This window comes from Piliocolobus tephrosceles, chromosome 5 (assembly GCF_002776525.5).
Source record: "Piliocolobus tephrosceles isolate RC106 chromosome 5, ASM277652v3, whole genome shotgun sequence".
NCBI classification, from domain to species: Eukaryota; Metazoa; Chordata; class Mammalia; order Primates; family Cercopithecidae; genus Piliocolobus; species Piliocolobus tephrosceles.
In genome coordinates this window covers 28,538,846-28,556,313 of record NC_045438.1, presented here as the reverse complement: position 1 = coordinate 28,556,313, position 17,468 = coordinate 28,538,846, and the positions used below count along the sequence as shown (strand labels likewise).

Below are 17,468 nucleotides of genomic sequence, written 5' to 3'. Positions count from 1 at the left end.
TTTCAGATTTTGTGTTTTTCAGCTTTAGGAGCCACATTCCATTTTTTTTACACTTCCAATTTCTCTCCTCATCATGATTCTACTATCTCTCATATATTTGAGCATATGTACCATATTTATAATAGATATTTTAACATCATTTTCTGTAAATTTCATCATCTGTTATTTCTTTTGTTTCTGATTTCTTTTGTAACTGATGTTTTCTCATGATTGTGAGTTATATTTCCCTTCCTCATATCTAGTGAGCTTTGATGGGATGCTAAATGTTGTGAATTTTATGTTGTCGACTGCTGGATTTTTCATTTTAAAATACTTTGGTTATTTTCTGGAAAGCAATCAAGTTTCTTTTGATTAGCGTATTGCCTTTGAGATTTGTTTTTAAGCTTTTTTTTTTTTTTTTTTAGATGGAGTTTCCCTCTTGTTGCCCAGACTAGAGTGCAATGGCACAAGCTCAGGCGCGGTGGCTCATGCCTATGATCTCCATGTTGGTCAGGCTGGTCTCGAACCCCAGACCTCAGGTGATCTGCCCGCCTCGGCCTCCCAAAGTGCTGGGATTACAGGTGTGAGCCACCATGACTGGTCCTTTAAACTCTTTTAAGTTGTGTCTAGAGTTGTCATTATTGTAAGTTTTAAATGAAGCCCCTTCAAGCCTCATGTCTTCAATGAGACCTCTCTACTTGGATTGTGAGTGCTTAATTCCTGGTTCTGTGAATTCTGGAAATTTGTCTTACAACTCGTAAGTAATTATTCATTTCTTGAAAGCTGTTTTTGTCTGGGCTTATGGAGTATTCACTCTATGTAAAAACACTTTCATATTCAGGTAAAAGTTCAAGGGTTCCATACTTAGATTTCTGGACATTTTACCTATGTACCTATGATTTTTGAGTAATCTGCCCCGTGAATTCTAGTTGGGTAATCTTTTTATACCTTCAACTTTGGTCTATTCAACTCAGAATAATTGTCAGACTGTTTGGGTTTTCCTATCTATACTATAAATAATTGCCTCTGGGCAGAAAGTATAGGTGATGGGAGATCTAATATCAATACTTTCACTTCAGAATTCACAGTCCTGTGTGGCATATTCTCCAATGTTGAAAAATAGTTTTTCCCCTATTGTCCAACATGGTGACTATAGTTAATAACAATGTATTACATTCTTGAAAATTGCTAAGGGAGTACATTTAAAGTGTTCTCACCATTAAAAAAATGATAGTTTGTTAATTAGCTTGATTTAGCCATTCTACAAAATATACATATTCAAAACATCATGTTATACTCAATGAACATACATGTTTAAATAAAAAATAAATAATAAAAGATATTTTTTCTTCATAGTTTTCCATTATTTAGATATCTATGGCTAGAGGTTAATTGTGGACTGTATTATTCCCTCATGGGAGAAGTAGATTGACATATATTCACTATTCATGCTACCATTATATTTCTTTGTATTAATATTGAAGGAGCTTATGTGAAACAAATGGCCATAATAAACTATCAAGTTTTAAAATATATTTGTAGATAATGCATGTCTTTGGGGAGTAGGGTGGGAGTGTGAAAGTAGGAGGAGAAATGAGTTACACAATTAGGTCTGTGGTTTCTCAAGGGAAAGAAGCGTGTCTGAATTATCTTTTTATCCACAGAATAATTATAAGACTTGACATACAATCACCTTCCTAAATACTGTTGGTCAATGAACAAAGGCAGAAAAAAACAGATGAATAAAAAGGAAAGCTGTATACACAAAAGTATAATTCTTTTTGTCAAATGATACAGATATATTTTCAAGACCTTGTTACATACTGCCTTTTTGCTTTTTAGAAAAATGGCACCAATTTATATTACTATCAGCCATAAAAGCATTTACTCATTTCCATGCAGGCCTGCCAACATTATGCTAAATCATTTTTCTGTCTCTAAGAATTGATGAACAGCAAACATCCAAAACCAATAATTTGTACACTAGATGTTCAAAATTCCATGTCAATTTTCTTGCTAGAATTAGGATCTATTAGTAAGAGATTTTGCCTGCGAAGAAAAGTCACTTACACAATTATCCCAAGAAAAGTTATTTATGAAATTATCCCATTAACCATTTCTGTATTCAGTGTTTTACTCAAATTGGTTGTAAAAATTCTAGAAGACTACATTGGTTATTAACCTGTGATTAGGCTTTTAGTCTTTTAACATGAACCATTTATTGGCCATGTTATGTAATTTTTGTCCTTATCTGATGCCATTAAAATGACTTCAAAATTAATATCAAAATATTTTGTGTCTATAAAAATGTATGCAAATTAATATTTTTAAATACAATATATAAAGGAAATCGAAGGTTTTCTGAAAATAGGGCAGTCTACATAAACTAAAAATCTTTCATATACAAACACATAGAAATGATGGATAAAAGATAGTAAATTTAATTTAAAAATACATACTTATCCTAACAAAAAAGTGAGGGAAATCTCCAGAAGACAAAAATGTAAAGAGAACTGTATACAACAAGATTAAGTGTGAGTTGATACTTCAGTCTTCTGAGAGGGGCATATGAATCTCGATAAACTAGAGGCTTAGAAATTAACTGAACGTAATTTCATGCTGAGATAGCATGTAAGGAACTGAGTCTATAGAAAGATAAGCAATTGAAGTTATATACACACATAGAGAAAAGTAGCCTAAAAATTTTCTGTCCCTGGCACAGGTAGGTGATGAGGAAAACTTTTAGTCTTAGCCAGGGCTGTAGTTGAAAAAAATGAAGAAACAAAAACATTTCTTATAAATTTATAATCATGAACCCAATCACACAGGTTTCAGGTTTGAATTTTCATCATCTCTGTAGTCTGGTAACCGCATCTCTGTAGTCTAGTAACTGTATACATTAACATAAATTTTATTGCTGGATTAATTATAATCCTGTGGTATGTCAAATCAGATCACATAGAATTCTCACTACAAAGTCCTGGGAAGACAAGTTTACAATCTACAATTCTAAAACACACAGGAAATGATGCACCACAAAAAGAGTCAGCAGAGAAAAAAAAAGATATGATTAAACCCCAAGAATAACATCAAGAATAAGATTATCAGGCACAAACTATAAAATGATTATGTTTAAATAATTAAAGCAGTACAAACTAAACAAACAAGAATATGAGAAAGGTATAAATCACTATGAAAGTTACCAGGTAATTTTAAGAACAATAAATCTATATTTAAGAAAATAAATCTATAGTCACTAGAATTTTTAAAACATTGAATAGATTAAACATATGATTATATTTAGAAATAGAACTAGTGAATTGGTAAATTGTACTGAGAAGATGATCCAGAAAGCAACACATTATAAAAAATAGAAAATGTGAAAGAAAAATGAACAGACATGAAAGATAGAATGAGAAAGTTCAACATACATATAACTGGTTTTACATAAGAAGACATTAGAGAAAATAGAAAAGAGGCAAATTTTATAAATGATGTAAAATAGAAGTTTTCAGAATTTAATAAAGATAGAATCCAAGATTCATAAGTCAAATCAAGTAATCAACAGGATAGCAAAACTAAATACACACTCAGATAAATGACTGAATATCAAAGAGAAGATGTTAAGCAATGTGGCAAAATAATGACTTATAAACAGCATCAATACCAGTGAAATATTACCAGTGAAATCTTCTCAGACAGCGAAATAATATATTCAAAATATTCAGAGGAAATAACTGAGAAACTAGATTTTATACCCAGATAAACTATCATTTAAATGTCAGGTCAAAATGAATTGCTATTAAGATAAACAAAACATGAGGGAAATTACAAATGATGCTGAATGAATTATTAAGAAAGGCACTTCAGGGAGGAGAACATTAATTTCAGGAGGAAATGAGATGCAAGAAGTAGAAAAGAACTTTTTCCATCTTAATAAATCTTAAAAACAAAAGATTAAATGTATAAAATAATACTACATGTGATGACTGGTTTGTAGCTATAAAAACAAAGGAATATGAAAATGCTGCCACAATATTAATATGTAAGGTGGGAGATGCGTCAATAGAGTTCAATCATTCTTCAGAAGCATGAGAGTAATTTAAAAAAAAAATTCTTAATATTTCTTTTTAAATTTACATAAAGTAAATTCACTCTATTTGTTATAAACTCTAAGTTTTAAAAATCATTATTTTATTTCTTAGAGACAGAGTCTCACTCTGTCACCACGAGTGCAGTGATGTGATCATAGCTCAATGAAACCTCAAACACCTGGGCTCAAGCGATTCTCCCATCTCAGCCTCCCAAACAACTGGGACTACAGGCATGCGCTGCCACACCTGGCTTGTTGTACATTCTGAGTTTTGACAAATGCATGTAGTCATGTAATCACACCACCATCAAGATGCTTTCCATTGCCCCCCAGATTCCACTATGACTCTTACTGTAGTCTGTCCCTCCCCTCATGCCTAACCGTAAGCATTCACTGATTTAACAGATCACCATCTTTGTAGTTTTGTCTTTTCTGGAATACCATATAAGTGGAATCATACAGAATGTACCCTTCTTAGTCTAGCTTATTTCACTTAACACATGCAGCTGAGATTTAGCCACTCTGTTGAGTACATCAACACTTTAGTCTATTTGATTCCTGAATAGTAGCCTTTGTCCAGTTATTCCAGCATCTGGTCATCTCAGAGTTGGCATCTGTAGATGAACTTTTCCTTTAATTGGTTAGATTTTTGTGACACTTTTCATATATTTGTATTTTATCACAGGCATTTTGAATATTATATTGTGAGATATATTATATTTAAACAATATTATATTGTCCTGTTAAACTCCTGTGGAGAATGTTAACTGCTGTCAGCAATCAGTCAATGTTCAGACTAAAAGATCCATCTTAGACTATGGTTTCACTGTCAGTTCATTTCCCAAAGCTGTGCTACGCTGTATGAATCCACCCTGTGCATGGGCCAGTTTGTGAATCTGTCCCTGTTTTATATCATAGTTCCATTCCCAAAGCCTTTGCTGTGCTTCTTTGGGTATGTTCTGTACACACAGAGATTAAAATGGGGGCTTGTGTCAGATTTGTTTGTATAGAGAGTTCTCTTGCCCAGCTATCTCATTTCAGGGATTCCCCCCACATTCTCAGACTCCTAAAGTTCCCTTTTCTCAACTCCTCTGGCCAGAAAAATGGCTCTGCTAAGCTTCTGCTATGATAATTACATGTTCAGTTTCCTTTTAATCTTTCAATCTATGTAGGGGTTTAAACATATTTCCTAACATTTACCTAATTTTTCATTCATCCAATGAACTCCACTTGGTCATAATATTTTATACCAGTAATGCTTTGTTAAATTCTATATGTTAACATTTCCTTTACGATTTCTACATGATATGATTTGAATTTTTATCCCTGCCCAAATCTCATGTCTAATTGTAATCCCCAATTTTGGAGGAGGGGCCTGGTGGAAGGTGATTGGATCAAGGGGGTGGACTTCCCCCTTGCTGTTCTTGTGATAGTGAGTTCTCATGAGAGCTGTGTGTTTAAAAGTGTTTAGCACCTCCCCCTTCACTCTCTTCCTCCTTTTTCAGCCTTGTAAGATGTACCTGCTTCCCCTTTGCCTCCCGCCATAATTGTAAGTTTCCTGAGGCCTACCTATAGCCATACTCCCTGTAAAGTCTGCAGAACTGTGAGTCAATTAAACCTCTTTTCTTTATAAATTATGTGGTCTCATGGAGTTCTTTATAGCAATGTGAGAACAGACTAATACACTGTGCTAATAGTTTCTCTCTCTGTCTCAGTTATCTTACATCTTGATAAATCTAAAAGATTAAATGTATAAAATAATAATGCATGTGATGACTGGTGAGGATTTCCAATCAGTCAACCCTAACTGAAATTCCTAGTGACTTTAAAAAATCCCACTTTTAGAAAATAGTGACTCGGCAGGTGTGCTATGTGTCAATCAACTGCTGCCATTTTCCTTCTGTGTACAAACAATGAAAACAACAGCTTCTCTTTATGCCACCTAAATTTGTACAGACCTAGTGCTCTTAGACCAAGTGAATCTTTTAGCACAAGATACAATATTTATGTATTCAGTACAATATTTTCACACATTTTTGGTGTTATCATTGCTAAGGTGATTTTGTAAATGAAGTTAGATGCTGTGATGATTAATTTTATGTGTCAGCTTGGCTAGGTTATGGTCCCTAGATATTCAGTCAAATATCAATCTAGATTTTTCTTTTCAGATATGATTAACATTTAAACCATAGACTCTGAGTAAAGCAGATTACCTTTCTATAATGTGAGTGGGCCTCATCCAATTAGTTGAGGGCCTTATGGAAAAAACACTGGCTGTGCACAGTAACTCACTCCTATAACCCCAGCACTTTGGGAAGCCGAGGTAGAAGGATCACTCAAGCCCTGGAGTTGAAGACCAACCTGGGCAACATAGTGAAATCCCGTCTCTACAAAAAATAAGCAAAATTAGCTGTGTGTAGTGGTACACACCTGTGGTACCAGCTACTGGAGGGGGCTGAGGTGGGAGGTTCACTTGGGCCCAGGGGGTTTGAGACTGTAGTGAGCCAAGATTGCGCCACTGCACTCCAGCCTGGGCCACAGAGCAAGACCCTATCTCAAAAAAGAAACAAACAAAGAAAAACAACAACAACACTGAAGTCTCCCAAGGGAGAAGGAATTCTGCCTCCAAATTGAGATATTAGGTATGAGTCTCTGGCCTGCAAGCCTGCCCTGCAAAATTCAGACTTGTCATCCCCCACAATTGTGTGAGCCAATTCCTTAAAGTAAATCTGTCTTTCTCTTTTATTCTTATTCTAGCTACTTGAGGCATTTATTTGATGCTTGATATTGACAAAATAATTTCATCTCTCTATTCTTCAGCTCCCAAACTCATTCAAGTAATTCAACCTTCAACATAAATTCAGTCCTTAAATCAAAATGTTGAAGAAATGGGTCTTGTTGATATATACTTAAGCACAATAAACCTTTGTCGTATATTCCAGTAGTTTTTTTTCATTTTTCCATGTTATTAAAGTTTGTGTGAAATGGACATCATTCAGCTTACTAGTATAACTGCTTTTGTCGCAGTACATTTCTGAGTAGAATGTACTGCAGCTCAAAAAAAGGAGATTTTTTTTTCCCTAGAGATTTACGGAGGACTTCCAATCAGTCAACCCTAACTGAAATTCCTAGTGACTTAAAGAAATTCCACTTTTAGAAAATAGTGACTCTACAGGTGTGCTATGTATCAATCAGCACTGCCGCCATTTTCCTTCTGTGTACAATGAAAACAACAGCTTCCCTTTATGCCACCTAAATTTGTACAGACCTAGTGCTCTCAGACCAAATGAATCTTTTAGCACAGGATGCAATATTTACGTATTCAGTACAACATTTTCACAAATGTTTGGTAAATACATAATATGTGCCAGGAGCTGTGCTACACATGAAATATAAAAATTATCCTTACTTTTGAAACACATATCATCTACTAATGGAAGAGACAAGTGAGTAAAGACAGCATTTGAATACAAAGTTGTGATTTTGACGAAAGGACTGTGTCAGTTACCAATTTATTACCACTCAGCTCCAAATCCATTCTTTTACCGCCTGACACTGAAGAAGCATTTCTCTTGCCAGGAGGCGTGATGCTAGGCATTGTCAGTAGAGGGCGCTAGAGGGACACTGAGGGAGGATGGGATGTCTCTTCCTGGTTCCAGTGGGTTTTTTTTTCCCAACATTCTTGCTTCTGCAGTGCTGGACTGGCATTCAGGACACCCAGTGGCGCTCACTTCCAGGGATTTTCAGCAGCACTGCTGTAGAAGTCTTGCAGTGGTTCCAAAAGTGCTCCAGGAGGCTTTCCAGTAGTGAGTGAGATACAGCAGTACTTCCCAAAGCAGTTTCCAGGGGAGGGCTGCAGTCATCTTAGCAGGCTCTCCAGGCATCTCATTCTCCTAGCAGCGCTTTTGGATGAACTCTGTAGTCACCCCAGCTAGCTTCACATCAGTATGTTCAGTGGCACACTGCTGCAGGTAGATTCTGGTGAGTTCTGTGGATGCCCAGAGAGTTCAACAAAACCTCTTGCTGGTGACTCTGGTTTTCTGGTGATTTCAGTCAGTACCCAGTCAGCTTCTTCCCAGCCAGTTCTACAGCAGCCCAGCAGGTAGCTCCCCAGAAAATCTCATCAGCATCCCAGAAGGCAGTGTCCTGCCTACTAGCTTAGCCCATGAGCACCTCAGCAGGAGACTTACAGCTTGTGAGTATCAGCCTGCAGATTGTGGACCAGCTCCAGCCTGGGCAACCCAGTGAACTTCTCCACCATCCGGGGGACAGCAACCACTCCAAAGAGCTCTGAGTCCCAGTGTTGGAGAGGACCTCCTTCCTTGGGTAAACTCACTCCGTCTTGGGGTATTCTTTGAATTTATTTTTATTCCCTTTTTGTAATTTTCTCTGTAAATAGTTAATGATTCTTTATATTAAACATTCTCTTTTCAAATTACTATGTGGTTTCTGTCTCCTTATTGGACCATAACTGATACAAGCACTATTTATTATATCCTAACCATAGATAAATTGATTGACCTTAAATTGATAGGACCTAAAACATTACAAAGTATAATGAAGTGCCAAAATACCTGTATTTACATGCTTTTCCTCCTGGCTTAATAATGCATATTATACCTTAAATAATCACAGATTTTTCTAATCTCCTTTATTCCTCAGTGACCACTATTAATCTTCCTTTTATCTGAAAAGGAAAGATCCATTTTCATGTCACCTAAAAATGAATGTTGAAGAAATAGTAGAGTGTATCATACCAGTCTGAAATAGTTTTCTCCAGCCCAAACTAAAGTGCATTATAAATTTAACTCCAAGTTTAATCATCCACTTGCCTTGGGGATTAAATTTGTGAAAAATTGCGTATTAATCAGCAAATGCTCCACTTCACTACCTCATCAATGCTGAAATTTCAGAATCAAACTTCTTTGTGGAGACACATTGATCTGCAGGAGAAGACAGGTGAGTATGACTGAATTAAACTTTTTAAAAATATTAATCATGGAACAATATCTTACATCTTATGAAAGCAAGTTCTCATTGACTTTAGGGGGTGTATTATTCCTATTATTTTAAGGAATTGCAGATATAGAGGTCTGAGGCAATATATTCTAGAATGCAGTTCAGTAACATAGCAGCAGTCTACTGGAATCATACTATGGAAAACACACAGTGGGACAAAAAGATTAATCCAGGTCCTGTCCTTAAGGAGTTTATATCCAGCAGGGAAGAGATTCATGTAAATAACTTGTAGAATTTAGGACATACTGAATGAGTAATAAATAAAGAGTATGGCAGTCATGAGCAAGTACGTTCCTACCCTCCAGCTGCAGGGAGTGTGAAGCTGCAGTGAGTGTAAAGCTGCAGGGAGTGAACAAGGTCCCCTTATGACAGGCATCACAGCTTTTATACTGAAACCAAGCTTCCTGTGGGCTGCTCCCAGCCAACGACTGAGAGTGGCAGCCATACTAGGGCAGACTGTTTCTGGAAGAAGTCAGACTCCTCTGATGAAAGGCTGACTTGAGGATTTACCACCACCCTTGCTGAACTTTCTTGATAACTATACTGCACCCAGCTTCCTTCCCTTTTCTCTCTTCTTCACTCAGGGTCATACCTGCATCATAGTCTGATAGTTCCCCCAGCCTTCCTTGGCTCTCTTCATGTTCTCTCCCACACATTTCCTCAGACGTCATTGTTGCAGTTTAATTCATCCTGGCTGCTCTGCCTCCTGGAGGACCCAGATTTACACACACAGGTACAAGCAACATATATGAAGATATAAAAAGAAAAAATACTAATTTTGCAAATCTGTCTCAGAGGGAAGTATCTTGTACTCTGGATCTTGAAGAGTTGAATTTCAGTAGGAGAAAATGCAGTACAAAGGCAGGGGCCTGTGGGATAGCAAGTGACATGGTGAAAGCAAGCAGCCAAGCATGTCCAGAGTGTCAAGTGCATAGCAGAATATAATGGGAGACAAGTTTCCAAGACAGAAGGGGCCAGGAACAAACTCTCAAATGCTATACCACAAAACTTAGTTTATTCCTAATCATTTCAGCATTTTGAATAGGAAAGAAAAAAATGCATATCTCAGACAAGAGGTTTTTTGACTGTAAGTAGAAAACCCAATTCAAGTGCTTCTAAGCAGATTTTATTGGCTCACAATCCAATAAATCAAGAGGTAAGGTAGGCATTTGGGTGGATAGATCAATTTAATGATATCACCAGTAGCGCCTTCCCTTTTTTTAAAAAAAAATCTCTGCTCTTCGCTTTGTACAATGTTGACTTCTTTTCAAGGTGTAAAGAGGCTTTCTAGTAGCGTTAGGGGCTGTATACTTCCTTGTTTAAATATAAGACATAAGAAGGAATCTCAGAAATCCACTAAAGAAAAAGGAGATAGCTTTCTGAAGCCTGCCGCAAACTTTCCTGGCCTTTTCATTAGGTAAAATTGGGTTACATACCCATTCCTTAACCAATGAATGGCAAGAGTTTGGTGTTGCTATTAGATCAATGAGAATCAGACCAGTGAACTTTTCCTTGAGCAAATGGACTATTTGGGTATATGAATAGATAAAGACAGATAATTTGGGTTCTATTAGAAGAAAGGCCGACTCTCTCAAGACAATCAACAATGTTCACTGTGTCAGCTGAAGAATGATGAGGTTCATACATTTAGAAAGGAGAGCTTTAGTTCTCATAAAGGGCTGCAGCCTGCAGGTGGCCATTCTGACAGGCTGAGAAGTGTAACCTCTGGTCGGGAGCTGGAAACAAACACTTGAGGGAGAGGCAAAGGGAACAGGAGTTTATGCTGGGTGGGATGAGCAAATCTATTCAATAAACCATAGGAGGAGCCATGAATACTTATGAAAGGAGAAGCATGTGCATATCCAATTGAGCTTCATGCCTCTTCATGGGGCCCATCTACAAAAAGTGGCAGCATTAGCATGATCCGAGGGTAGAGTTTCTGGCCCTCTGATGTCAAAAGGTGAAGCAGAGGACATCAAAATCCTCATGGTGCATCCTCTGTAGACTGGCCAGAACCACTCTTGGTTGTCTCTTATCAGGAAGACATGCTGGTCAGTTGTTTTGTGGGAACCACAAAGGGCAGCTCCAGGCATTTGGCTGCTATCAGTGGTGGAGTCTTTTGAGAGGGCTAGCTTCTTTTTCACCCTTAGGGATGAAAGCCTAATGGCAGTTAGTGAGGGAGGTGATATAACAAGGTGTCCGACCTCGCATCCCATCATGACTGGAAACTCAGTTTTCAAGGTTTCTTTGGGGTCCCCTTGGCCAAGAGGGGAATCCATTAAGTCAGCTGGGTGACTTAGAATTATATTTTTATTTCTCAATTGTAATGGTAAATGAAATTTTAGAGTACACTTTGGGGGTTTTTTGGAAGAAGAATGGAAGAGCAAGAAATTAAAACAGGGTGACTAGTTAGAAGAAATGCAGAAGTCACAAGAAGTGGTAACTGTTGTTACAAGTAGCAACAATGAGATGAATGAATGAATGGGAAAGAAGCCTTAACTTTTCTGGAAAAATAAGAAAGGCATAGAATTAGAAAACTGTGATGTCAAGGAATTCAAAAGAGGAAAGAATTTCGTAGAGGAGTGGGACAGAATAGTAGCGTTTAAGCCCAGGATTTGGCATTATAGGGGCCAAGAGAAAACAGCCCCTTTGCCCATGAAGTTTCACTTAAAAAAAAAAAAAAATCAACTCAAGGAAGCAGATTAGTTGGAGATAAGGCATCCAAAATTTATTAACATGTACACAGGAGAACCACAGTGTGATTACGTACCCTCCAATGGGTTTCAAAGCTTATATACCACCTGACAAAATTGGTTATGGGAACAGGATGAAGAGGAATTCTGTTAAGAGGCAATAGGATTACTAGGGTGTATTAGTCAGTTCTCACACTGTTATAAAGGTACTACCGAAGACTGGGTAATTTATAAAGAAAAGAGGCTTGACTCTCAGTTCCACATGGCTGGGGTGGCCTCCGGAAACTTACAATCATGGTGGAAGGTGAAGGAGAAGCAAGGGCCTTCTTCACATGGTGGCAGAAGAGAGAAGTGCAAGCAGGGAAATGCCAGACGCTTATAAAACCATCAGATCTATCACGAGAAAGCATGGGGGGGAAACAAAACAGCCCCCATGATCCAATCACTTCCCTCCCTCAACATGTGGGGATTATAATTCAAGATGAGATTTGGATGAGGACACAGAGCCAAACCACGTCAGAGGGAGAATGAATGACTCTGTGAACAGAAATTAACTTGTAAATAGTTCACTTTGGGATCTGAATGATCTTGGGAGGCAGACGATATCTTGTGAAGGGTCTGTTCAGGTGTGTTTACATTTTTGGTAGTACCACGGGGGAAAAAAAAACAAAACACTATTGTCCTTGATGGATCTGGATCTTAAACAGATAAAGGAACTTCAGATCCATCCTGTGCTTTTGGAGAGATGCTTAGAGGTGGGATGGGAAAGGTCAGACCTTGAGGTTCCTTGGGTTCAGCATGTTGAAGTGCTATATTTTGAGGTATTGGTTTCTGAGCCCCAGTGGCATCAAGTCAACTTGGAATTGGCCCCTGCCTTCAACTTTAGCCATATTTTCTTGGAAAAGGTACTATTGTGGAGCAAGGCTATAATTTAGACTGGTTAAGGACTGTTGAACTTTGGCACTAAACAGGATGGAATTCACGCTGTGCTCTACCTATTAGTTATCTTACCGTGGGCTCTCAAAGCCTTGGTTTTGTCAGCAGCTAAAGATAATATTCTCTGTCCTTATCCATCACCAATTATTGTTTGTGTGTCTGTATGGTTTGGATATTAGCAAACACATTATTATATACTATAAATTCAAAATGTAAGATTGTTATTAAATGCTGCTAAAAAATGCTTCATGTGGTAATTAAATGTGATAGTTGTAAAGATTTTAGTGGTGCTTGGCAGAGAATAAGGTGCAAATAAGTGATAATTATGATTTTTGTCATCAAAACTGAGAAATTCTTCACTTTGGTGATTAGAACACCTTGGACAACCCTTGAGAACCAGGTTCATTGCAATATAATAAATAGCAAGAAAAAAATGGTAGATGGTAAATGAGGTAGATGGAATAAGGAATCTCTGCTATGAATTTGAATGAGTCCATGGGGCCCATAGCAGGAGCACTTGTGTCTCCCCACTTGTTTCTATTTTTGTTCAGGACAGAGAAGTAGGGATTAAAAGCTATAAAACAGCCCCACCCTAGTTATCTGTTCTTAGCAGGTCTGCATGTTCCTTTCCAGTTATGAAATCTTTGATTTGGTTATACTGAAAATGTTCTTTCTCCTCCTGCAATCACTTCCTTTAAGAAATGTCCCTAGACTAACTGTCCATTTTCTAAGTGGTCATTACAATAGAAGGACTTCCTCCTGTGTCTCCATGTGATCTTGAAAACATGTGAAAACAAGTAACTGCACAGATGTATACAATTATACAATTAAAATTGTAATTGTATGTATATCATTATACATAGAGATAAAAAAAAAAAAACCCAGCATTGTCTCTACCCTTAAGAAATTCAAAGCTGCTGGTATGGTGGGGTATGATTCAACTATAGATAATGAAGAAAGTATCACTGAAAAGGCACAGGGAAGGGGAGCCAGAGTGGGCTTGCTCTGGAGTCAGGAGGTACTCAGGTAGCACCTGAGTCCTAAAAGGACAGAAAGAAGGCTAGGTGTAAGTGGTTCCCACCTGTAATCCCAGTGCTTTGAGAGGTCAATGAGAGAGGATCGCTTGAGCCCCAGAGTTTGAGACCAGCCTGGGCAATATGGTGAGACTCCGTCTTTACAAAAAATAAAAAAAATCAGCCCACAGTAGTGGTGTGTGCCTGTAGTCCCAGTTACTGGGGAGGCTGAGGTGGGAAGATTGCTTGAGCCGGGGAGGTTGACACTGCACCAGCTAGCACTTGTCTCAGCTGTGTTTGTGCCACTGCACTCCAGCCTGGGCAACAGAGCAAGGCCGTATCTCAAAAAAAAACAAACAAAAGAGTCAGAGGATGGGGCAGAGAAAAAGGGGAGAAAGAGAGGACTTTCCGGCCCCAAGGAACTGGATTCATGGGCCAGGCCAGAGAAACACCTGGTAGGAATTCAAGAGATACCTGACCTCCATCTCACCCAGGTCCTTTGTGGGCTCTCACAGCCCAGCTTTCAGGCTCCCTCCATGTCCTTTGTGGGCTCTCACAGCCCAGCTTTCAGGCTCCCTTTCAGCTGTGAAAGCCTCTCAGATTCACCCTCCATGTAGGTGGCAGAGATGACTGGCTAAAAGTTTCTCAAAATGAAATAATTTTGTTATCTGCAAACCATGGAGAGTTGATGTTACTGGTTTCAGTAGTAGCTGAGACAGCATGCTCTGAATTAGGCTCAACTTGGAGAGTGGCATCTTAGGGGGCTGAAAAAGAGAAGAAAATGAGGCATAATAAAAATAATAAAATGTAAATAGTACTTAAAAGTCATTTTCTTACATATTGCACACTTAATGTATAGTGTATTTCTATCTTCAAATAATTGACCAGCCCAAAATAGCTGAGAAGGTCAAGAGTTAGCATAGGGGTCCATACCAAATTCGAGAACTTCAGCTTTCCGGTAAGCGCCACTAACAGATGATCTAACCCATGGTTCACCAATTACTCATCACAGGAACATTCATGGAGTACTGGCCATCCACCAAGGCCGCAAGAAAAGATTTGTGTTTACAGTCATGAATCAGTCAGGCATTCTTTGCTTGCATCGAGCTTACCATCTGGAAGACTTAAATTTCAAGATGTACATTATAAAATAGGTTAACATCTAAATTTCAAAACTGGCACAATTACTTTATAAAATATTTAAGAAAAGTTGTCTAGTAGGAGGCAGATTATGACTGTAGAGAGATAATTAATTGGCGGCACATTGCCTAGATATTCAAATACAAAGGCAATTCTATACTTAATCCTCGAGGAACAGTGATTTGTTAGGATTAAACCCTTTCGCAGTTTACACCACAAGCTTGATCCGGGAGGTTTGGGCAGGGAGAAAGCGAAAGACTAAAAGCTACTGCTAGGTTTCAAACATCTCTATCATCCTATCAATAAAAATATTTCCTAAGTGCAGAGCAGTGTATCCTTACTCTGTTTTTTAAATTTTATTTTTGCGGTGGGGAAGGGGCGCGGGGATACGGAAGAGATCATTTCCAGATTTAAGATATTACCTTCACCGAATCGCACCCTCGTGCCCACTCCTTCATTCTCCCTTTCTCAAATCAACAGAAGTCAACAGTTGAGGGGCTCTGAGAACAGCAGCTGGGTAGAAGCCGAGCATGCTCAGTAGCTGGGGCCGCTTTCTGAGCACATAGCAAGCTTTGGTTTGCACCAACACCGGCTAGCACTTGTCTGGAGATGCTGCCGGGCTCGTGCACAGCTGATGCCTGTTCCTGGAAAGCTGATTTCTACCCAATAACATGCGGCTTTCGCACGGTCAGCTGCAGCGGCGCAGCAGCGGGGGCCCGGGGAGTCCGCGGGCTGCAGCCGCTCTGCAGGCTCAGCGCTCGCACGGGTGTCCCCCTCCTCGTGCCCACGCTTCAGCCCGGTCCTTCCAGCAGCTGCTGGATGAATGAGCCGCAATGACAGGATTGTGGTTAGCTGTGAAGAGCGCGTAGCTGCCACAAAGTAGGCGTGTTACGGAAGAAAGTGCTTAGGGAAGATTCTTGCAGGAGCTCTAATTATCGCTTTTCATCACTTGGGACCCTGGCGTTCCCTGCTCTCCACCTGCGGAAGATGGTTACAGCAGTGACAGAGCTGGCACAATGCTTTCACCTCCGGTAAGGAGAGCATCTTTGCATGCTTTTCTCTTTGCAATGCATATCATCTTTGAAACATACAGCTGAGAAAGGTCTTTCAACTAGCCTTGCCCTCACTCTATTAGTTTGTTCTTAAAGAAGACTGGGGAAGAGGACTTTTTGTGTGATTTAAAAAAAAAAATCTTTTCAGGTTGGGGTTAAAGACAAGCATTAGTGTTCTTACTAACCCGTCTTGACTCTAAAATTTACTTGGTAGAATTTTACCTTGAGCCTAACATTTAAGTCTCCATTTGTAAGACGAGGTTAAGGGTACTTTCTTTTCTCCTTTTAAAAATAATTCCTGGGATATTCTTGGAAAAGGTACTTTATGCTTGTCGGTAAACTGATATAATTAATAGCCTTTTCAAGATAATTATGACTTCAGTAATAGCCAAGAGAGAAAAATTAATCTTGACATTCACATCAACCTTGGTCAGCATTGAACTTAGACTGACTAGAGGAAATAGTCACACTATGATTATCTGGTTATTTGTTAAGAAAAAACAACACAACCTCAAACGTGTTCAGGGTTTACTCTTGAAATAAATAGGAGACACACATTTAAACAAAAATTTAAAATTAACACTCATCATCTTTGGATGCTGAGAAGGATGGCTTCCCCAATCAGGCATTGGTTTAAAAGTAAAGAAACATTTTCAAAACATAGTTTTGTGTTTGCAAAATAACATTTTTGATGGAAATTGTGGAAGTCAACATCTTCATATGGCTCCTCATATAAAAAAAAAAAAGTGAAAGAGCAGAGTCTGTAGGAACTGAAACCAAGAGCAGCTGCATAAACATATCTAACTCTGCCACCAAAGAAAACCTGTCCAAAATGTCATGTAATCATAGCTACAATTTCCATTGCCATTAATTTGGCTAGCAGTTTTAAGAGAAAGCACTTTTCCAAGTAAATCCCAAGTTAATAAGATAATAGTAGGTCTACAAGTATTGTCTAACATTTAGCAATTGTAATCAAATGGGGCAGAAAAATGTCTTCTTCCTAGTTTGGTATTAGACTTGTTTCATGCTTAAATTTAGACTTATTAAAAACAACTCATTTAGAATAATAACTGTATTCTTTCTCTGAGGCATCAAAGGCTCTTTTTTTCCTTATCAAAACCAAAATAAAAAGAATAAAAATCTTACAGTGATGCAGAGGAAGAAAAAAGACAAGGAAATACTTGTTGAGTGGTGACTACTTCACTGGAAAAAAAAGTTGGAATTTCTGGATAGATGATTGCTTTTAAAGCCTTCTTTTAAACATAATTTAGTATTTGTGACGCATACCCTGGCAGGCCCATTTAACCATGAATGAGCGACATTATCTTTATAGATAAACTGTAAAATAGGTTCAAAATTTGCCTTAGGACTGGTCATCCAAGCCTTCACTGATGTACTTGCTGTTTTCCATAGCTTGCCATGGCAGATCTGCACAGGTCTATGAAGGCGTGTCTGATACATGAAATTCAGGCAGGTACATAAGGCAAGGGAAGTGTGTCTCAGCCCTGAAAACAGTTAAAGATGATTGGAACCAGTCAGGAAA

General features: G+C 38.3%; 1 protein-coding gene across 1 annotated transcript in view; it reads left to right on the top strand.

Annotated features, from left to right (window-relative positions):
• Positions 1-15,407: 15,407 nt before the first annotated feature.
• Positions 15,408-17,468, top strand: part of ARHGAP18 (Rho GTPase activating protein 18) — a 194,535-nt gene continuing 192,474 nt past the window's right edge. The window contains exon 1 of the mRNA XM_023230605.2: positions 15,408-15,904. Within this exon, the coding sequence (XP_023086373.2) occupies positions 15,861-15,904 (44 nt within the window). The 5' untranslated portion in view covers positions 15,408-15,860. The remainder of the gene's footprint in view (positions 15,905-17,468) is intronic.